The 23059-nt window shown below is 38.4% G+C and overlaps 1 protein-coding gene across 3 annotated transcripts in view; it reads left to right on the top strand.

The window, feature by feature from the left end:
* LOC150088469 (protein trachealess-like) overlaps positions 1 to 21525 on the top strand; it is a 369924-nt gene extending 348399 nt beyond the window's left edge. For 2 of the 3 annotated variants that reach the window (XM_090369530.1, XM_090369531.1), the window contains 10 exons: positions 1411 to 1490; positions 5488 to 5577; positions 5672 to 5855; positions 6086 to 6204; positions 7030 to 7223; positions 7396 to 7502; positions 10720 to 10867; positions 10982 to 11100; positions 16652 to 16803; positions 18762 to 21525. In XM_090369530.1, coding sequence (XP_090225656.1) covers positions 1411 to 1490; positions 5488 to 5577; positions 5672 to 5855; positions 6086 to 6204; positions 7030 to 7223; positions 7396 to 7502; positions 10720 to 10867; positions 10982 to 11100; positions 16652 to 16803; positions 18762 to 20012 — 2444 coding nt within the window. In that variant the 3' untranslated portion in view covers positions 20013 to 21525. The remainder of the gene's footprint in view (positions 1 to 1410; positions 1491 to 5487; positions 5578 to 5671; positions 5856 to 6085; positions 6205 to 7029; positions 7224 to 7395; positions 7503 to 10719; positions 10868 to 10981; positions 11101 to 16651; positions 16804 to 18761) is intronic. The other variant, XM_090369532.1, reaches the window with a different exon arrangement.
* The last annotated feature ends 1534 nt before the right edge of the window (positions 21526 to 23059 follow it).

Below are 23059 nucleotides of genomic sequence, written 5' to 3'. Positions count from 1 at the left end.
TTGAAATATAAAAAAAAAAAAAAACAGATTAAGACAGGGATGGTAACTTTGGAAGAAAGATACTGGAAAGCGTAATAAATATAGCGTATTTACAAACTGCGAAGAAAGGATGGGTGTGGAGTTGTAGAAGAAGAAAGAGCTGGTTTGAATAAATGGAGGAACGATGTTAGAAGTTGTGTGACAAGAAAGATTACGCGTAATCTGTGAATGACTGGAATCCCCCAACTTCCAGATTTATTGCTTTAAATTCGAATTAAGAACAAGCCCTCGGGGTTAAGGTAAACAACCCAAGAAGATGGAGAAACAAATCGAAAAAAATTAAATTGCATCTCATGAATCGTAGTATTAATGTCATCTACAACCATTTTACCATGGCGTTATCAATACTGTGAAGGAACATACGATGGCCAAACTGCCATTATTCGCGTACTGTTTTCATTCTGGCAATTAGATTCACACCGTTGTCATGTTTCCCTTAATTGTAATGGCTATTAATGACGCCTGGTCTGCGTGCATTTGGCAGTTTAAGCGTTTTCCTAGTTTGCTGCATGCAACGTCGTAGAGTCCCGAGGGGATCTATTTAAACAAGGGAACATCCGGACGGCCGTATTGTTTAGTGCGAAGTCCAGTGTTCGAACCATGTCCGTAGCGTGTTAACCCCCCCCCCCCCTCCTTTCCATGCCCACTAATCCCGATGTTTCAGTTCAAGAAGATGTGTTGAGTAATCATTCGATAACAAGGAGACTGGACGGATTATCGCCATTTGTGTCCATCTGAAAAATAGGCACGTTTGTCGGTTCCAATTATCCCTCCCCTCCTACAGGGCGATGCTTAGTACTCCAAGTGTTGTGGGGCTTATTCGTACAGCCATCATTATCAGCTGTTGAAGAAGTCATCTAGGGATTATCGGCAGTTGTTCTTCACCCCCCCCCTTCTTCTCTGCGGTCCATTGGCAGTGACCCCAGTCGTATTTCCACCGACTTCACTTCAATGGGATCTTTGAACAACACAATCAACGTACAGACAGCCGAAACGTCTGTCTGTACGTTGATTGTGTTGTTCAAAGATCGTGTTGTTGTTTCTTTATTGACCCAAAAAGAATATTTTTCTGTAAGCTGGAACTCATAAAATTTGTTATCGAAGGGAAAATGTCCATAAATTTATGGTAGCCTTTATACATAAAAAAAAAAAAGATGTCAACATGACAAATAGTGCTCTTTGAAAGCAGTCCAATATAAAGGCAACTCGTTGTGAAGCCAACTTTTGTTCTGCTACCATTATATTAATAATTCGGTGCCAGTAAAAGCTTATACTTTCTATTCCAGAAGTGAATGATGGGAAAAGCACATTTTATGTATAGAATAAGATAGTTTTATAATTAATATACTCAATATACGCATATTGTTACAGGCAGCTCACTCAGGCCTCGCTCAATAAACGCAGTTGCAATGGAAATATTCGAACACCATCAAGCAACGCACATTCTACAGGTAAGTTCAAAAAAATCCATTACAAATTTCACCCTTAACCCTAATTGTATTACTGATTACCTTGTCATAAATTAATAATAAATACTTTTATAGCCGATCCCTTTAAAGTACATTAAATCCTCTTTGGGTACAGACTATTAAACTCTGTTCAGTTTAAAGGAACTCTGTCAAGATGTTTATGGTACAGTACTAATAATATTCAATCATTTTCTTTGAAAATTAAACTCTCTAATAAAGTTATTAATTAAAAATTCTTTAATTTTTAAGAATAATGAATAAAAACAAATTTTTAAGAAAATATTTCCTTTTTATCGTATTAAATGTAAATTTATTCAGACACTTTTTTTAAATTTATAAGATTGCACTTATACAAGAATCTTTAACTTCTCTGTGTAATTCGTTGTGGGCCATTAATAAATGGCAGTGTTTAGCAACTGTGGGGGGGGGGGGTGATCTACAAATTTTCCCCCAAAAAAAACTCAGCACGCAGCAGGGATGTTTTATTTAAATTGAACAAACAAGCGCTGATTTTTAATTCTCAGAAAAGGAAAATACCATCTTTGAAAACAGGACTCCTCTGTTGCTGGAACTGGACAAGTTCACCTGAGTCTGATATACCTTAACCCTATATCCGTAGAGGTACACCTGTGAGGTCCATCGCCAAAATAACGAGCTCGCGTTAATTGTTGGTTGGCGTTGTTTATAAATTTGTCTCTCTCTTCACGGGTGCTGGTACCAAGTGTTTGGGGTAGTTGGTTGTGTACGGTTACTAGTATTGTTATTACTGTTCGTTGAGAAACTCTGACTATCCTACAGGTGTTCAGAATCGCGTCTTTGTGGAGTTCAGTTAAGTGTTCTCTTCGAGGTCTTTTGCTGTTAAGTTCTTATGGAGACTCTTTGGCACCATGCCATTGATTAACACGGTTATTGGGATGGGCATTGCTTGTTCCATATGCTACATTTCTTTGACTTCCCGTCTCAGATCTGTGTACTTCCTGATTTTTTCTCTTAGGTTGCTGGTGTTGGGTGCCAGGGGATTAGGTAGAGGCATCTCCTCCTTCTTCTCGATGTGCGTTATGTCTGGTCTGTTGTTCGGAATCAACTTGTGCGTTAGCACGGACTGGGGTTCGTATTTGTAAGTCTGTACACTTTCTTTGATAAACTGGTCGTAATGTTCTTGACGTTGATTGTGGTCCTCCACTTCGCCATTAGTGCTTTTAGGAAGTGTATCATTGTCTGGTTGACTTTGTAGATCTTCAGTGTCTCTATCAGCCAGCTGTGGGGCACGGAGTCGAAGGCCTTGCGGTAGTCGATATAGACCATGTACAGGTTGCGGTGCTTCTTGTACGCTTGCTCTCTAACTGTCACGACAGTGGTCAATTACTCTTGCGTCCTTTGTTCATCTACTTAAATCCATTCCGCTGCTCGGCCATGATATTTTGGCCCTCCAGTTTTTCTGATATCTTCTTGATTATGCAGCTGGTTAGGATCTTGTACATTGTTCGGAGACAAATGATCGGTCCGTATTTCGCCGCGTTTGTGGTGTCTTTGTCCTTAGCCTTCAGATAGATGATTACTTGAGTGAGAGACTCTGGGATTGAGTCAGGGGACCTTATCATCAGGGTGAACTGCTCTGGTATGTACCTGTGTGTGCAGCTGAACTTTATGTACCAGTAGTTGTGGGTGTTATCTATCGCTGGGGTTCGCTATTTGGATCAGATGGGACTTCTGATGGACGGGTGTGCATTTTCTTCCTGAATCTGCCATTATTATCTCTCTCTTCTCCTAATGGGTTTTTCCCCATCCTGCGACAAGTACTAATCCAGATGCTTGTGTTGGTTGTTATGTCTAGTTACTATTATTGATCAAGGAACTCTGACTGTCCTACACGTATTCAGGATCGCGGTTGTCTGGAGTTCCATGTAAGTGTTGTCTGGTAGGGGGGAACTATTGCTGCTAGGCTCTTGTGTAGAGTATTTGGCACCATGCCGGTGGTTGACAACAGTGATCGGAATGGTCATTACTTGTTCCGTATGCCACTTTTCTTTAACTTCCTATCTTAAGTCTGCATATTTTCTGAAGGTTGCCAGTGTGGCATCGCTATGTCGATCAGATAGTTAGCCCTTTTTGTGGATGAGGATTATGTCCGGTCTGTTGTGCAGGATCATCTTGCCCGTTATTATGGAACTCTCCCAGTATATTTTGTGAGTAGGGGTCTCTGATATGGCCTGGAGTTCGTAATTGTAATATGGTACACTTTCTTTGATCAACTGGTATTTTTGTGCTAGCTGCCAATGTATTAACTTTTAACGAGGCCATGTGTTTGAAATCTTGTAGACTGTCTGTGGTAAAGAACTAAGTGAATTGTTCGATAGATATCGTTAATCTTACATGAGGAATTATTAAAAGATTCCTTAATGTTATTTTTTTTTTTTGAATTATCAAGATGAAAATACTGAAGGTGATACTCATTCGGGATAATAGAAGTAAATATTTTCAACAATATGCAAAAACGCATGCGCACGTTTAAAATTTTGCGTGTTTTAACAGTTTTTAAAACTGGAAGAAAACAACTTTTTCATATTTGTATTTTATGTCTTAAATAAAAGTTGTAACAAAGCTTTCTTAAATCTATTTTTTTTATTAAAAATTGAAACAAAAAACGTACAGTAATATTTAAATCCATTAAGAAAAGATTAAGTCCTGGTAAACTCTATGCAGAATTCAAATAAATAAATAAATAAACGTTTTCCATAAATTAAAAAGATAGTTTACACTTATCGGTTGTAGTTTCCCTTGTAACAATTAGGGGTGCTACGACCACAGGGTGGGAAACCTTTGCTTGACCCCGACTAACTCAGCTCCAGCATGTTCCTTTCATTGACAGGATTCGACCAATTCCAAACAGTGGCGAATCTAAAATAGAGAGAAATCTCAAATAGTTTAAATAAATAGGCTCGCATTGGACAGATTTGTTCATCTCAAAAGGAAAAAAAAAAAAAAAAGACAAGCCGACCTTTATAACTTATCGATAGCAGACAAGGCTCATCATGTCCTCGCTGCGAAAATCTAAACAGCCCATCTATTGCTTCTAATATTTCTTGTCTTTATCCTCTAATATAAGTTATGCTTTATTTCTAAGTCATATCAACCAAAGCCATTCCACGTGTCTTGACTGATTCCAGATAAGAAAGTATTGCAAGAAATCTTTTTTTTTTTTTAGTTCCTCTGCAAACATTTCGAAGTTGAAATTCCAAACTACTTCGTAATCAATCTACAGTGCGGAGAACCATAAATCATCAATGTTTTTCTCGTTTTTATTACTAAAAGCGAACGAGTTTCTCAGCTAACTCAAGGTCTCGTCATTCGAGTCACGTGCACGCGTCTTTTGGCCCCACCTTGTCCGTTGCCAGATGACACTGATGCCCTTTGAGCCTACACCGAACTTGTAAATTCTCTCCTTTGAGATTGTCGCTCCCTGTTTGAGATAATTCTGGCGGATAAAAATACAAATAGTTGAGTGGCGTTTTTGAAAAGTAAAAATGGTGCACGTAAGAAACAGAGAGAAATCGCACTGGCCCACATTCTGGTGAAAATATTGGACAAGGAATTCAAATTCAAAAAAAAAAGAAAACCGTTATGTATGTTAAATCTTTTTTTGTTGTTGTTGTTTGAATTGAATTTCAGCAGGTTAAAGAAATGTTTGAGTCAACTCACCCGGGATGAAATGCCCAATATTTTTGTTTAACGCAGATTATCATTTCAAACAAATCCACCACCTGTCTGTAAGTCAACTTATTGAAGCAGCTGCTTGGCTGTTTTAGTTATATGACAGATGAAGTTTAGTTTATCTGATATCTTTGAGGATTATTGCATCTTCTGACAAGTAATTTTTATATTGAGGCCCTTAAGAATGCTTCGGTGAATCTGTCGCATTTAAGTGGTAAAAATTATAGTGACAAACGTTTACATATATTTACTTTTTCTCTCTTTCCAGTCACTCGACGGGTTTGCCTTCGCTCTGGCAGCTGATGGACGATTCTTGTACATATCGGAAACTGTATCTATATACTTGGGTCTATCGCAGGTAAGGATCAGCAATTGAACAATTTTCAAAGTGTTACATCTAAAATTTCGTTTAATTCTGTGATTATCATTGGCGTTTCTCTCCTGTCCACCAGGTGGAGATGACCGGAAGTAGCATCTTTGACTACATTCATCAAGCAGATCAAGCTGAACTCGCCGAACTCTTAGGTATCAATCTTTGTCAATCCCCGTCCGTAACTTCTCCGGCCTCCGTAGGTTCCGACGATGGTTCGTCCACCACTGCCGGGCCATCTACCCCCACTGGGCTTGACAGACCCGGTAAGAATTTGAACCAACTTCCTGACTAGAATATTAAGTAGTTGGTCCCCCTTCAGTTTGTTATTGCTCTAAATTTCAGTGTTTTTATCAGCACGATCTATATCTTAACATCTGTCCATTTATTTATAGTCGTAAATAGAGCTGACTTGATTATTATTCTCAATAGATGGCAGTAAATGTAAATATCTTTTTCTCACGTGCGGTTCTTTTATTTTTTTTTTGTTCTTCAGCACCTGTGATGACCTTAGGAGACAGCTCACCGTATCAAGGTCTGGAAAGGTCATTTTGTATTAGAATGAAGTCAACGTTAACGAAGAGAGGTTGCCACTTCAAGACATCCGGCTACAGGGTACGTATGCTAATATCTTTCTAATAAACCATTGAGCCATTTCCTTTCTTGTAGCTAATTTTGAACCATTTCCAACAATCGGACCTCTATCACTCTTCTTGGGTCTTCACAGGGTCACAAGAAAAGGCTTATAGAATCACCTGCTTAAAGTCGTTCTAGAGGTGGACAAAGGTCAAGAAGAACGCCAAGCTTCTTTCACAAACCAGTTTACCGCTTTTAACTTAGACAATATCAAAAACGCTCTTTCCCACAGTGGATACTGATGAAGACTTGGCTGAGCTCCAGAGGACCTAGACTAAGTCTTGTTTTCTAATGCAATGCCAACTTGTTTTTAACCTATTGGAAGGATGTGTGTGTGTGGTCTAAATGGGCACTCCTCTGCTCTCATGTTTAGCCCTGACGTGTCAGATCGCTATGGTATGAGCAGACAGTGGCCTTGTGGTAAAGTGCGGGTACAGAGTTCAAATTTCGCGTCTGCACTGTAGTCCAGGCAATAGATTTTAATAACATCATCAAGAGCGCTGTATTGCTTATATGAAGTTTTATTTAGCTTTCTGTTTCTTTATAATTCAAAAGTATAATGTACACGATGTCGCAGAAAAATGTTACCGCATTTTTATAAGTACCCACTAGGATTAAAATGCTGAAACAGGGGTTGCTGCTGATGGTAGCCATTTTGGTGAATTACAATTCAAATATTAGACACTGCATTAAATTTTTTATCGAACAGAAGAGTGTGGTAGCATTTTTTTGGTACAGCCTCTACATACTATATATTTATCATTTCTTTATTAATCCCTCCTCCCTTTTCCATGTTATTAACAGGTGTTATTAGTGACATCGCATCTCCGGCCTCAGTTCACCTTCTCCCACAACCGGAGACAACCGCTGACGATAATGGGAATGGTTGCAATCGCCATTGCTCTGCCGCCCCCTTCCATCAACGAGCTGAGGTTAGAGAATGACATGTTCGTCATGAGGTTATCTTTTGACTTCAGGGTGTCTCACTGTGAGCCCAGGTAAGCCAAGTTTGTTGTTAAGGTCCTTGCGTTGGTACTCAGTCCAAAAGTTTGCATTTCTTTCAAAATAATTTCCAATTTAACCTGCTGTTAACAGAACTATTAATGTTCAACTATTACCTCTGCACGGTTTATCCAGTGAGTGTTTTTTTTTATTTTTTCCCCCTCATAGGGTTTCCGAACTGTTGGACTACACAGCAGAGGAGATGACAGGGAAAAATTTATACTGTCTTTGTCACGGACAAGATGTAGAGAAATTAAGAAAGTGCCATGTCGATTGTAAGTATAGATCGGTCTTTCTAGAATTTCATACGCACTCCAATTATTCATATATTTAGATGATGTACTGTTTTTCAGCATAGTTCCACCCCCTCACAACGTTTTTATAAATATCACAGTGTTGTTCAATAAATTTAAATGTTTAAACAAATCGTTACTGACTCGCTGGAATACATTATTGAATCAAGTGTCTTTCTATAGATCTTTAGAACCTTCAATCTTTCTGAAATCAGTTAATAAATAATTTTCTTCACTATCTTCTTGTAGTTCTGGACTTCCATTAGCATTGTCAACTACTAGTCAAAGTTTTCTCAAAGGTTTAATAAATGTCGAACTTTGTTTTTCCAAAACTGAACTCAAAACCTTTCGTCTATATCGTCTCTTCAGAGGTTCCAGAATCTCTCGATCCATAAGCTGGATCATGGGATCGTACAATCAATTGAAATGTAAAGGAGTGTTATCCAGAAATAGCACAACCTTTTCTGGTAATTTTTTTTTTCCTTAAAAAGCTCTAGGCGGAAATTTGTGAGTTCCAGTTGCATTGCTGAAAGCGACAGGAGCATGTAATGGGGCCCAAGTGCATTTCGAGGAGTCCCCTTTTTTGTTATAGGTGTTATATCATTTAAGAATCGCTTTTAGGCTATCCTTTCTGTATAAAGGCCTGGTGCGTCGCATCCAGCGCCCTCCCCCACTTTGTATACTCCTAGCAAGCGGCTACCATAATTCTCTCTGGATGTTTTGTGTCCTCGTGCTGCAGGCTTTTGTATATTCTTCTTATACCTGTCGTCCGTAGTATGGAGTTGCTCTCCAAGCAATTTTTCCTCCGCTGATAAATGATCTTAATTAAATCATCTGTAAATTTTTGAAAAGCAGATAATCTCTCCACGCCAGTACTCAAATATCCAATCTATCCTCACCGGATGGACAACTTTCTACATACCTGAGTTAATTGGTATGATTCGTGTAAGCGTTGTACGTATTCTATGTATCGTTTAAAGCCCGTTTTACACAGTCATATGTTTATGGCATAAAAGTGAACATTAAAATGGTTTCCCATTTTATACGGTTTTAAAATTTAAAATCTTGAAAATAAAGACTTTTTTTGAGGCTTATAGAATATGCTCCTACATTTGTTCCGTGAATTTTTGATACACCCTCTATATATACAGGGTTTTTAAAATTAAAGTATCCCTATGTAGAGGGCTCTGGAGCGAGTTCTAAGGCTCGTACTGAAGAGAAATTTGGACAACAGGTACAACAAAGAATGCGAAAAAAAATTAATTACAAAATTTGTCACTGTATGGCCCATACGTTATTGCCACAGCGCCACTACTCAGCTCTAGAGTTGAACTTTCGATCAGGTGCCGTCCTACATAAGATACTATACATGTCTACTGTACTGTATAAAAGCAAAACAGTCTCTTCAAAATCATACAGTAGATGTTTACCTGCACTACAGCAATCAGAGAATTCCGATGTCAGAAGCGCATAAGGCCCAGGTGGACCTATGACTGTTTGTGCTGTCCGCAAAATGATTGCGAAATTTGGAGCCACAGGACATCTTGGTATTCAACCAGGTAGAAGTCGAAAACGAATGGACACTCTCGTGTTGAAGATGTGGCTATGGCTGTCGTGTATTTATCGTCAACCCCCATGTGGTAGCGCAAGTCTGCCAGCTGTTTCTCGTGAAGTGGACATGCCGTATTCTACTGTAAGGCTAGTAATGCGTCAGGTGTTGCGGTACTATCCTTGCAAGATGCACATGCTACAGCAGATATTCGTTTCACATACCACTTCAGTTTCTGGCGCGAATGACAGTGGATATCACTTGGCCATGGAATATCCTTTGGAGTGATGAAGCTCACTTCTGCTTAAATGGACAAGTGCATACGCACAACTGTCGCATTTGGGCAACAGAAAACCCTCGAGTTATCCAAGAGGTCCCGTTGCATTCTCCAAAAGTGACAGTGTGGTGTGGATTTACTGCCACATTCTTTTGAACAGGTAACACCGACTGGATCCCGCACCTGTTCCGTCACTGGGCTGCGATATTATGAAATGTTGGCAAATTTCACAATACCAGAGCTGCAACAACGTTGGGTGCCTTCAGGATACCATATTCATGAAAGATGGTGCGCCATCCCACAGACAACGTTGTGTCTAAAGATTTAGCAGCACTTTACAGACATCTTGGCCACCCCGATCACCGGACCTCACCCCATACGACTTCTGGTTGTGGGATTTTTTGAAGAACCAGGTGTATCGGGAAGGATGTCATGTGCTGGCTATTCCAGTTATGTTCTGCTGTAGAAAACGCTGTTCTTCGAATGGAGGACACATTGAACAATTGTAGCGCTGTTCAAGTGATTTCTATTGCCACAGTGCCATATAGTGACAAATTTTTCCAATAAATGGCGAGCGCATTCTTTATTGTACCTGTTGTCCAAATTTGTCTTCAGTACGAGCCCTCTACATAGGGATACTTTAATTTTAACAACCCTGTATATATATAAAACTTTCCAAACTTTAAAAGTAAAACAAAAATTTTGGTTGATAATCGAGGGGATAAAGGCACGCATCCAATGTACTATTATTTGTTCTAGAATGACATAACGTTCTACATATGCGTTCCGATTTCTTTTGATTTTCTATATTTGTCAAAATTTATAAAAATAATTCCCTTTAACTGCGTGCGTTACCACATTCTTTATTTCTTTGATTATGCTGAGAGTTGCAAGTTCATCGCTGCTACCCACTCACCTGGATCGTTAGTTTTGAATTTCTAATGCTTAACCGATCTGCACCAGTTATTAGATGCTCAATAGATGTATCTAGTTTAGTGTATCTGTATTCTTTAAAATAATAAACTGATTTCATGCTGCGGCCTTAATTATGAGTTCACCGACTGTTTAGAATTTGATAAAAAAAAAAAAAAAAAAAACACGTAGCTGGCAGCACACACGTTTGATTTGACCCTGTTTCAAAACCACATAATTATTCACTGACTTATCACTAGCAGTGTTTAATAGGTTTTTGTTTCATTAACCTTGAGCTTATAAATGTATTTCTTTTGGTGTGTAGTACATAACTCTTTCAGAGATATGATTAGATGAAAGATGTTAAATTTATCAAAATATGTATCAATTTGGAAGTTTATCATGTGACGTCACAATCTGGTCTCCAGTAATGCCGTTTCTTTTTTGTTTATTCTTTCCAGTAATCACTAAGGGTCAGTCAATGAGTGCATATTACAGGATTCTGAACAAAGTTGGAGGACACACGTGGATTCAGACCTGTGCCACCGTAATCTGCAACGCGAAAAATGCAGAGGAACAAACCATCATATCCATCAACTACGTCATCAGGTATTTGAAGTCCATTTCTTCGAATTCAGTATCATAAGAGTTTACACTCAATATAAACATTAACTTAAAAAAGTCTTTTCTAAGAACATTTTCAACAGTCGTGACTTTTTCCAGTAGGCAGGAGCTCCATAACTGTATCATGGACTGCAGTCAGCTAAGGCCCACTTCTCATGCAACACCAGACGAACCCGGAGAGACGGAGAGGGATTCCTTACCCGATAAGGAGGGCAGAGGTACTGCAACTCCCCTGTACGTAGTTTAGGATGATAACCTGTATACAGATGAACACTAACACAGACACATGGTTAACATTAGCGTTAGCCTGTTTTTGTCAGCAACTAACTTCTAATGTATAATTAAGAATCCATATAAATCTCCTTCTAATCCAAGTTAACGTGTATGAATCGAACGGAGGGTTGCGATAGCAGAGAATCAATATCTATGGATATTATAATAGTCTGGTTGAGTTTATGAAGGACGTTACGTGGAGTATTAACTATAATTATACGAGAGTAAATCAAAAAGCAAAGGCAAACATGCAAAAAAAATTTCCAACACTTCTTATTCTTCGGACTGAATGGTGGTGGTGAAGGACCATGTTCATAGTTAAGTATTAAAATCGTTGCAGCGGCTCAACGTGTTGTAACAGCAAGCCTCTGCGATTACTGCAAAAAACAGGCTTAAGTTATCTTCCAACAAGGCGCAATATCTTGCACTGTTAACAGTCTTCGTGATGATGCTCCAGATTAGGTTCGTTCAAATCCCATAAACGTCAATCGACAAAAACCATTCTTTGGTTTTTGTGGATGATTTGTGTTTCCGCTCTGCTTTTTGGCTTCCGGCAAAAGAGAAAGCAGTAATCCATCCATACACCTTTCCCATATTGTTCTATCATTCTTCTGTGGATCTGAAAGGGTTTGATCCTTTTAACCCAAAAATCTGATCACAGCACTTTCATTAATGGTACAATTGGTAAACGGAGACGACATGATCACCTCGACTGTAAAAAAACAGACCGAGTGCAGATAACTGGAGATGCCCACACATGTCTAGACTTGTCTAACAGTAGTGGATGTGATAAATGTGGGAACATGGAATGTTTGTTCTACACACAAATTGCCTTCCACTGTTTTTGATTTACCCTCGTAATTAAAGAGACTTTTCCACTTGTAAAATTTATATTTTATTGAATAGTAAAACTGAAAAATTGCTAACTTCAGACCGGAATAAGAGTTCCTCATTAACCCTTCACTAATGCACCGTAATTTCCCACTTGTAACAATGATTATAATAAATAGAAAAAGCGTTTTTTATGTTAGACAGTAGTGGTGGATCGTGACATAACAACAGCGCCATCTAATATGAAAAAGGATATTATAAATCTTGAATGAAAAAATCTTGATATCGAGTTTGTTTCCGGTGTAGATATTTTTTATTAATTAATAAAAAAAATAAATTAAATCTTTAAAACACTCTTTCTATTCAGGGATTTAGGATGATTTTGTTGAGCTTTAAATATGTGATTTTATCGTAGAAGATAACAGAATTTAACCTGTGATTCACTAACATTAAATGTATTTTCCAGCTCGGTTAAAACGTATATGTTTTGTGTCACAATATTTATATTGATTTTTTCGTTACATCTTGCTGCTCTTAACGATGTCCCTGTTGATTTATATAACAATTGTCCCATTATGATTTCACATATCATTCGTATCCAGTTCCATAATTTGGCAACTTTTCGCTGATCAGTTAGTATTGTCCATTGAACTTTCTAAAATAAAATAGTGGAAAATTCTGATGGTTCAGCTACTAGAAAGAAAACATATAAAAGTAGAAGGAAATTCAATTTGGATATCGGGCGCTGCTTTGGTTGAGGTTAATCATCATCAGCCATTTTCAGTTTACTGCAGGATGAACGGCTCTTCAGCAACTTTCCAATTCCTTTTGTTTTGTGCAATCGCTATCCATTTACTACCTACGAACTCTTGAATTTGTCCATCTCCATTGTTGTTACCTTCCAAGGTTTCTTTTAAGTTCCTCAGTCCATCTGTCATCATGTCTTCGAGCTATGTGTCCTGCCCAGTCCATTTCAGTTCTTTAATCTTGATAAGAATGTCCTTTACTTGTGTTTGTTGAGGTTACTGCCTGATAAATTGGAGAGCTCTAGACAGTTATCCGCATCGGCTTAAGGATCGGTATAAATACAAAGAAAGAGTGACATCCTTCGTTGATACTCTTCTGAGGATTCGGCCACGTTCTGTCTGTAGAAATATTGTTAAAAATAAATGAAGTAGTAAGGCGATGGGTGCTTCAGCGTAATGTGTCTCTTCTAAGATCTGTTTGGTGAAAGAAATACCCGACATTCTAGAGAAAACCCTCCAACCCACATCTGAGACAAATTAACTCAGCAACATAGTGAAAAAAGCCGACAAAAATTCCTTGGGTCAGTAATGGGATTCGAACTCAAACCTTTATCCATCCGATGTGGGCGAACGGTGATTATAATTAACGTACTACCCACGAGGGTACAACTGCCCTAATCAACAGACTATAATATATACTGATTCATGAGTGAAGTAACTGTTTTACAGCATAAATATCTCTCTCAACCTAATTTGAAAGAAATCTCACAAAGTGGTGGTTCACTTTTGCTGGAATCCTGGGAAATGCGCAAACTCCAAACTGTCAAGAACCCACTCAACCCCGTTTCATACAATATGTAGATCACAAATTGATCATAATGTTGTGGGAGTAGCAACTTTATTAGGCGCACCGAGTGGTAATTCGAGAGGGTACATACTGTGCTGTTTCTTGTATTCTTTCGATCTTGCAAACTCCTTTGACCGTGTAGTCGTCCGGAAATATAAACAGAAAATTAATTTATTTATTTTAATAGCGAGTAGACTCCCTTCCCCCATAACCACGGATCCATTCTTACATGAACTCAGCTATGTAGAAAGCGTGCCACGGGGATGCTGCACTACCCTGTTCTTGGAACCAGTTCTGCACATTTCTAACCATGTGGCACGTGCATTATCCTGTTGAAAGAACCCATTTGCAGATGGTTACACTGCAACCATGAAGAAATGCGCCTGGTCAGAAACAATTTACAGATAATTGATGCCATCCAAATGTTGCTCTGTCGGCATCATAAAGCACAATTAAAATATTCTCACACCGTTAAACCGCCAACAATGGACTAATAGTTCACACTTAGCAGCTTTGGTCATATTCTTGTCCTGCTATCATCTTGAAACACCATGAACTGGTGTTTCACGCTGCTGTCAGTATGAATTGGGATTCATCGAGCCAAGCAACATTTTTTTTTTCAATTTTCCACTCTTGGTGTTCCTGAGTTCTTGTGTTTTGCGGACAGAGGTGGTACCCTATTCGGTCGTTAGCTGCGATACCCCATCCCTGACAAGGTACGACGAATTGTGAGTTTTGAGACGTCGGATGCACTATTATTTGACTGACTATAGCCTTTCTGATATCCTCCACAAGTCTTGTCAGCCTCTCGCATCAACGAGGTATTTCCGATCACAGGATACCCGTTGGCTGGATGCTAATTGGTTATTGGACCAATCTCGATACACAGTAGCGCATGAAAACCGCAACAGAGTTATTAATTTCTGATACCAACGGGACTAGCATCCAACGTTCAAAGTTACTTAAATCTTCTTGCTCATTCTACCAGTAAATTACTCGCATATAGCATCCCTACATATCTGCTTACTCGCTTTATGTCGATTTATAAGACCCTGTGATGTTGTTACAGAATGAGCGCTCCATTTCATGGAAATAGATGTACTTAATAAAGTGGTCATTCAGTGTACTGCAAGCATGCATGACTAATTAATAACTATTGAACCATAATTCTCTGTAGGATTTCGAACATGATTATCACTGTAAATGTACTTTGTGCGCACAGTTCTGTTAATGGACACAAATGATGCATTAATGTACAGACTTTTATCTAACAGGATGGAGTGCCATAAGGAGAAAAGTTGTTGAAAAACTAAGTGCAGAAACACTTGGATTTTCTTTTTTTTACAGATTTCATTTCTTGTGTGGCTTTAAAATTACTATTGATCACAAAGTTGAAAGAAACCATAGACATTTCCTGCACGAACTAAAAATATATAGTCCAGTCTAACCCACTCTTCCCATAACTTGGATTTATGGCCATAGTTCTATATTCATCCATAACAGTGAAAATTTCACCTTCATTCATTTTGCTCTATCCTCTAAGTTGCAGGATCCACCAAATCCTTGAAACGGTACGAAGACGGTTGCCGTCTTTGTATCATTTCAAGGATTTCAGCGGCTTTTTAGGTGCAGTCTCCATAGTTGGACATAGTATTCCAAGTGCAGCTTACGATTGCCTGTTCCACTAGGATTAAACGGCTTTATGTACTATAGAACTCTGCCATGTTTATAAGAGTTCAATAAACGTTCGGAAACACTGAAAAACATATATTTCGGGAGCGGAGAACACCTTTTATCGAAAATAAGAAATAATCAAGAAGACAACACAATTAATGTATATTTAATCCCAATATATTCATTACTAATCTTCCACCACCTTGGTCATACTCAGTAAAGAAAAGTTGATACAATATTACGTGTTGTATCATACGCTGGTAAGTATCAATTAACTGTACCTTTTTTGTTACCTCGCTTGAAACGTTTCATCAAGATGGCCAACTAAATTTCTTATTTAATTGAAATCCCATTTCAAATTCAACAGTCCTCTTCTCCCTCCGAAACAAAGAAACAGACCGTAAGAGTGTGATGGACAGTAAATAGGACTTGTTTTTGAACTGTTTAAAAGGAGTTTTATAAATTGACAATGGAAGACCAAAGTGTACCACACCAAGGCACTCCCTTCCTTAGTTTGGTCTCCCATGGTGTTATCTCCTACCCAAAAATCCAGACCTTTACTTACTCTTTTGGCTTTCGCAACTGTAGTCCTTTTAAGGAATCTGAAGACAATATTTCCAGTCGAAAAGTGATGTAAAGCAGCTGGTCGATGGATTATGAGACAAAACACCATCACTGTTCTGTATGAAGGATGTGACTTCTTATGGAAACCTTGAGACCTATTTCATTTAGATAAATAAGCTCTTCACCATACGTTTTCCTGTGTTCCTTCTATTTGAATTTTTGAGGACATCGATGGATTAGAATAGTCTGTAACTGTTTTTCGCAGCAACGCATTCTCCAGCAACTGATCATCTGTTCCTTTTAGTTTAAAAATAAAAAAAACTCATAATACTCCTGAAATAAAGAAGGATACAGTTGCAAATCTCAGACAAATATGGATCTGCTTTAAAAATCGAAGAAAGTTCGCTTTTTTTAGCTAAAGACAACTGAGGCGTCAGTTCAGTGCATCGATTTTGAAACTGTTTCAAGGCTTGCTGGATGAAAAATCCTACATCTCATCTTGAGACGAAAAACACCTTTGATTGAAAGGTACCAAGTCTCGACGACAGGGATCGAACCCGGACCTTTCCTATATATATATAAATTGCCCTAATTTCACAAGTAAACAGCATTTTCGATTAAATTGTCAAGACACGCCTAACTTGTAAAACTCAAAGACTGAATTTCCTCTTTAAAAACATTAACCATTAGACACATAATGGACGGGGAATCCTACAGCTGACAGTGGCCGACTTTTATGCTTATTAAAAGCAATTAATGGATATTCTATTTAAAAAAAAGTATTTTTTGTATGGCGTGTTGGTTTCCTGAACATATGTGCTTTCTTGATTGTAGGTACCGGCTTGACTGAGGACGCAGAAGCATGCCCCACGACCTCCCCTATATCCGGGAGCGACGACCAACGGACAGATGAGAAGCATGAACAACTAAACCGCATGTCACAACTGACAGTCAACGAAGGTCAGGAAAACGTTAGGAATAACGGGGTAAGTTGAAGATATGAGACTAAAGGAAATGTTCTGTACGGGTTTCCTTATCTTTAATATCTCTTGAGTATTCTTCCGCGTTTTCTTAGCTTATCAGTAACATAAAACAGAGTGGAAAATCCAAGTGTTTGAAGTTTATAAAATAAGAAAACATCATCGAATAATAATGTCTTTATGAATTAAGTCATGGCTTCTTTGTATTGTGCAGTCAAAGATTCCGTGCATTGAAAAGTCCACAGATTTAAATATTGTGTGCGCATTAAGTGACCGATCAGTCCCAATATTCCAATTCCCCGTAATCAAAAACTATGAACCCAGCAACAAAGATATTCAAGACAGAGAACCACAAGGATTCGATTTAAGTGTTATGCTTCTTTTTTCTATCAAAATAAACCCCATAGAGAGTAAATTTCATCAGCTTTGTTACCATCTGTGTTGATGACTAGTATATTATATCAGTCATATAATATGAGCGTCATTGAAGGGCAAATTCAAAAAAGCCACCGATCATCCTGGACATTGGATAATGGATTCAGATTTTCGTCACCGAAGCCTTACACTTTTACCGAGAACGTAATCTTCATCCTGATCAAGATGAAGGCTTGGGAAAAATATCATCTTAGAGGTAGCTAACGTCAATGGTTCTGCTAGAGATAGCGTGCTTCGGTGGTTAGACCTAATCTATCATCGGAGCATTTCCACCATATCTCAGCAAAAGCCTCTTTGCAATATTCCAATTAAACCGAAATCCCTGCCAGCTCACCCCTCATGGACGTTTTTAACATGCCGCATTCTCTTTATGAATCCGAATTTGGCATCTGCCTGGCCTGGAATTTTAAGTCGCAATGGAATTCGGGGAAATCATGATATTGTTTGTGTGGGGTTTTAGGAGCATTAGCGACTAAGGCCATATTGTTCCGTGTGTTCTGTGGTCGATTTTCAGTTTCCGGGATAAAAAACTATGCTACTTCCCCTGAAACCAACTAAATCGTCCACATTATGCAAAAGACCCATAAAATATCGCGCGTCATTGATAACATTCGAACTCAAGTCTTTTCCTCTCGGTCTGGAGAGTACAGCAATTATATGCACTGGGCTACCCACGAGGGCAAACCAAGAGGACGTGAGGTAAATAATACAATTCAAAGCTGGTGAATCCCCCATCCGTTGCGAAAGCTACTCAAAGGAATGTGGTCTTACTTCATATCTGTCTAGAACTAATTATTTTTAATAGCGTCTTTAATCTTGCTTCATGACTTTTCGTTTCCACTCAGATTTTTTCTTTATTCGACTTGCTTTTCTTAGAGAATCCCAAAAGCATTCGCTTCCTGCTTCTCAGCCTTGTAATATTCAGCAGCTGGATACTTCTCACGCATGATTTATTTTATTTAAATTAAATTAATTTATTTACATTCTAATCTCATTAAACAGTAAATGATTGTACCTGATAACTTGCTTTCTTTTTAATCTTTGTCGAGACGTGGTTGTTGTGAATTCTATTCTGATATTATTTTGTTAATGTTAAACGGAGAATTGGCAGGTATCAGTTCTCCTGTTGAGGCGATGAATGCATTTTAGAAGTCCTCCTTGACAGTATAGTGGTTTTACCATTTGTCACTCGTTTAGAGAGACCCGAGTCTGATTCTTGTTGGCGACTGGAGGAATTTCTAAAGGCCTCTTGAATCTAGGCTGTTAGCTGAGCTCAAGAAAAAAGAATGCGGTTTTTACCCTTAAAAGATTATAAACTACAGCCTTTTGTAACTATTTTGTAGCATTTAAACTACGCTCTAAATTTAATCAATTTTCAAATATTTGTATTACTACGTAGATCATTAATATCATGGAAGCTCAGTGTATATTAAATACTGTTGACTACAAAATTAAATTACTGATTTCAATTTCTTTTAGTTATGAATCGTGCAAATATTTCTGACGTTTTTGTGACTTTTTATGTGTAGGGCGGATGCTCGGATCAAGAGGACATCTCTCCAGAGTATTCGGCAAAAGACCAGCAGTTCGATCTCCAGTCGGATGTCTGTCGTGACGTCAACGCAGATCCACAAAATCGCGTGGTTGTCGACGTTGGCGATTTAAATTGCGAAAGCAGCCACAGACAGCGCAAGAGAAAGCTGGCAGAGTCCTGTCTTCGAGTGGAAGAACTAGCCAAGAGTCCCAGATCGCGCCCAGAAAGCACCTCTAGTCTTGAAGCAGTATCGCTCGAACCCGCTAATTTCCTCACCGACGGTGCCGGCAATGCACCCACAGAGACGGAATCCCATCAGGTGCTGCCATCTAGTGACCAAACCCCGAGTCCGCAAACGGAACTGGGTGGAACAAATGCTCAAGAGAAAGACACTCACAAGGTCAGAGATATTTCTAGGCCGTGGAAGAGGACGCCGAGTCCGATGAAATCTCCGTATTCAGACGTCAACGGCACCGCCGGGATGTCGGTCAGAGAACTGGAAGACGCAATGAGCAAACATCTACCGACTTCGACAGAGACGTCTCAAGAACACGTTTTAATGCTCAAGACTTCCCATCCGTACACACCCCAGTATCCACACCAGCCCCAGAGGACAACAATACAGTGGATCGGGGGAGCGCCGGCCCCTCTACCTGCATCCAGTCTACTCAGACAAATCTACGTCAACCGCGAATCAGTTATTCGTTCCGGAGCTCATGCGACCAGACATAACTACTACGGAGAGGTACAGGGCACGCTACCGACGCCACCTGGCGGAGAGGTATACGCCGACCAAGCTCAGTTCATACTGCCATCGAAAGTGGCCGGCGACTCCTACGGGGTGATCTCTTCTTACACCGCCAACTCGTCGAGCGGAAACTTTACGGACTCGTGCAACGCCATGACCCCTCCTTCGTCCGTGTCGCCGAGGGACAAGTTCCTGGCGGGAAACGCGGAGACGTCGGCATTCAACGAGGCCGCTGCCGTAGCGGCTGCTGCGGCGATCCCGCACATGCGTCACTACGTGTCGGACACATCCCTACAGCATCTGTCTCTGAAACCCCAGTTGTTTGTGCATCCTGGTAATCTGGATCCCTCTGCCTACGGACATGCGCAGCAGACTTTACCCCCCGAACAACATCAGCTGTATCATCCGAGCAGCTTCCATCTCTATCATCCTGCACCTGGTGGCAAATCACATCACTCTCCTAATGGGACATCGTGGTATTGTCAGCCTCACTCCTAGGGGTCACACGTTGGGGGGTTGTTGGGTAGAGAAGGAGAAACGAAATAAAACCTCACCTACCGTGCCTTTATAAGTACTGTGGAGGTCCATGGTTAACCACGAGTTGTTGACGATACTAAGGCAGAGAGCTGTTACACTCAAGTCTCCTGTGCCTCAAATTGTCCATAAATCAAAAGCATTGCAAGTGTCCACGAACTGGAGAAAGCAGAACTCGACTGTGCTATAAGAAGGAAAGAAAGATATACATAAGTGCAATCGCCCAACGAAACTTAGAAAATCTAAGAAATATCTCTTTAAAAATGTTCCCGATATTTTATTGTGCACTTGGTAAGTGCAGAATCCTAGCCACTGAGTGCAATATATGTCTCGCAAAATGTTGTAATTTCATTATAATTTCTACTCATATTTTACTTTGTAAACTTCGCCATTATGCACCTTTTAAATTCTGAATCGTCACGTGTATAACTCAAAACGCATGTGTGGCCGCTGGTGCCATCTAGTGCTCATTTGTTGAATTAAACGCAACAAAATCAGAATTGTTAGGTCTCCTGCAAATATGGAGGTTATTGTTTTAGCGAGCGTATTGAAAAATCTAAAACTAGTATCCTCAGTGGCATTTTCTGCAATACCTGTGCACAGTTGAAAAGAATATTTCAGAAGAATAATGTATTGTTCATTTAAAGTCATATGGTGTAAAGCTTAAGGGCCGTCCAAAAAAAATCTCTACAGATCTGCATATTAACTAAGATGTTCTTGTGGGTTGTGTATATTTTTTAATTTTACTTACGTACTTTTAACTTTCCCCTAAGTTTAACAAAATGAGGTTCCTGATAGTTGTATATTTTAAAAACATACAGTAACAGACATTACTTCAATTCCCAATTTATTAAGAAAAGCAAACAAATTAACTCATTTCTAATCCCTCAACCAGAAAGACTTTACATTTATTCTGTTTACCAATAAGTATTTAACATAGAAGATATAACTTCGACAATATTTGTTCCATTTCCTCTTTGATGGTAAAAACCATTAAAGAGGCAATTCTCCCCCTTTCTGAAAAAGAAATATCCTGCAATTCGAATTAGAAAAACATCTTTTTGAATCAAAAGTACCCGTATTTAAAGTCTAGTCGAACTTGAAAACCCCCTCTTGTATAATCCATCACTTTCTTCCTTAGATAATCAAATAACTTGTAAAATGTTATTTTAGATCGAAATAAAGCAATGGTGATCAGCAACCCATAAAATGGCAGTTCCTGAAAAACATCGCTGTTAATAAACTCAAAATAAAGTGATTTTTATCTGTTAAATAATTATTTATATTCCTTTGTTGACAACTTAAAATTCTACTACAATGTTTACATTTTCTTTCTTTTATTCATTATAATTCAGAGATCTCTGATTATATATTAGCCACATTGCTGCGAGTGACGTCAGAGCAGGCCTGCGCAAATAACTAGAAATTGCAAGAACAGCGCATAATCTTCCCAGTAGGTTCAGATAATGCTATAAAAGAACGCGTAGTATTATAAAGTTATTGTGAAATATTTTAATATAGTTAAACTTCGTTGTTACGTTTATTTTTATCGGTTTAAAGTTTTCTGGATGCCTTTAAAAAGGATTAAATCGAAGTTTCACTGCACTGAATGTTTTCTTTTAACAACGTGCAAATTAAATTTCGTTCATCTGTTATGCAGGGAGTTTCCTTAGATTTAAAATTTTCTTTTAAAGTGCAGATTCGGAATTCTTACAAACTGGAATTACTCAAGACAGTTTGTAAGTTCGAATTACTTTAAATCGAATAAAGCATTGGTTACTTTTCTATTTTTAAATAATAAAAAGGAAAAAATGACTACATTGCTGTATTATTCATGTCAAGAATGCTTATTCCACATAAAAGTAAAGGTAGCGAGCGCCCTCTGCTGTATTATTCATATGTCAAGAATAATTATTCCATTAAAATAAAGGTGGCTCCCTCTGCAGAAAATGTTATTTAATTAATTGTTTTTAAATTTTTTTCCTGATTCAGGAATATTTCGGATATGTTTGCATCCAATTATAGAATTTCTATTAATCAGGCTACGAATATGTCACTTATACAGCAGTATGAGAAACTTTCTAAATAATTCAATAATCATAAGGGATGATTTCACAGTTTAAAACTCACTTTCGATCGGATATGCACAAATTCAGTTCACTTTGTATCCGCTTGCAATAAATAGCTGTTTTTCCACATTGCTTCAATTGTTTCTCATCAAGAGCACGAATAAATAATCTTAAGTAAAAGGGCGTAAAGATAGACACCACCACAGTTGCATTGAGTAATGAAAAAAAAAACAAAAAAAAACTGTGATTCATTGTAAATAAGATGTATTAGTATTGAGTGAGAGAAAGAGAGTATGAAAGCAATTTGTATGGTTACTTCACGTACGCATACGTCAAAGTATGCGTTCACCGCGCGTGCCCGGTGCTATTTTTGGTACAAACAGTTAGTTTGCATTTTTTTTTTTTTTAATTATCTTTAAAATGTGATGAGATATCTCCTGAATAGAGTGAAAGACTCAAGGGATTAATTATCGTTGTGTGATGTACGTTATAAACCATTGTATACTCTGATATAATATATAAATATATTCCTTATTATCCTTGAGTTTGGCCCACACACTTTTTTTTTTTTCCTTGTTATGATTTCTAGATTATTTTGGCAGAGAATGTTTTCGTTATTTTGAAGTATTTAAAGATTTGTCGTCTATATGAGGTGAACTGACCGGTGTCTCACCAACTCTTGTGATTTGTGAGGTATCACGAATATAATAAAGAGCATCCTTGGAAAAAACTTTAAAATTGTGTGCTGTTTTATTGTTTGCATTAACACAGAAACCATCTTTCCCTCATTTGTACTATTTTGTTTTTGTTTTACTGTTAATACCACAAACTATATTAACATAACACAGTTCAGAAATCGTTTAACTCGGTTACAGTTCAATTATATATTAACTTTATTTAATAATACAACAGTTGGGCTACTCATGATTTTCTGGTCGATCA

Source organism: Mastigoproctus giganteus, chromosome 3 (assembly GCF_048544385.1).
Source record: "Mastigoproctus giganteus isolate SK-2022 chromosome 3, ASM4854438v1, whole genome shotgun sequence".
NCBI lineage: Eukaryota > Metazoa > Arthropoda > Arachnida > Uropygi > Thelyphonidae > Mastigoproctus > Mastigoproctus giganteus.
The sequence above is the reverse complement of the archived record's forward strand: the minus strand, read 5'-3'. Positions and strand labels throughout refer to the sequence as shown.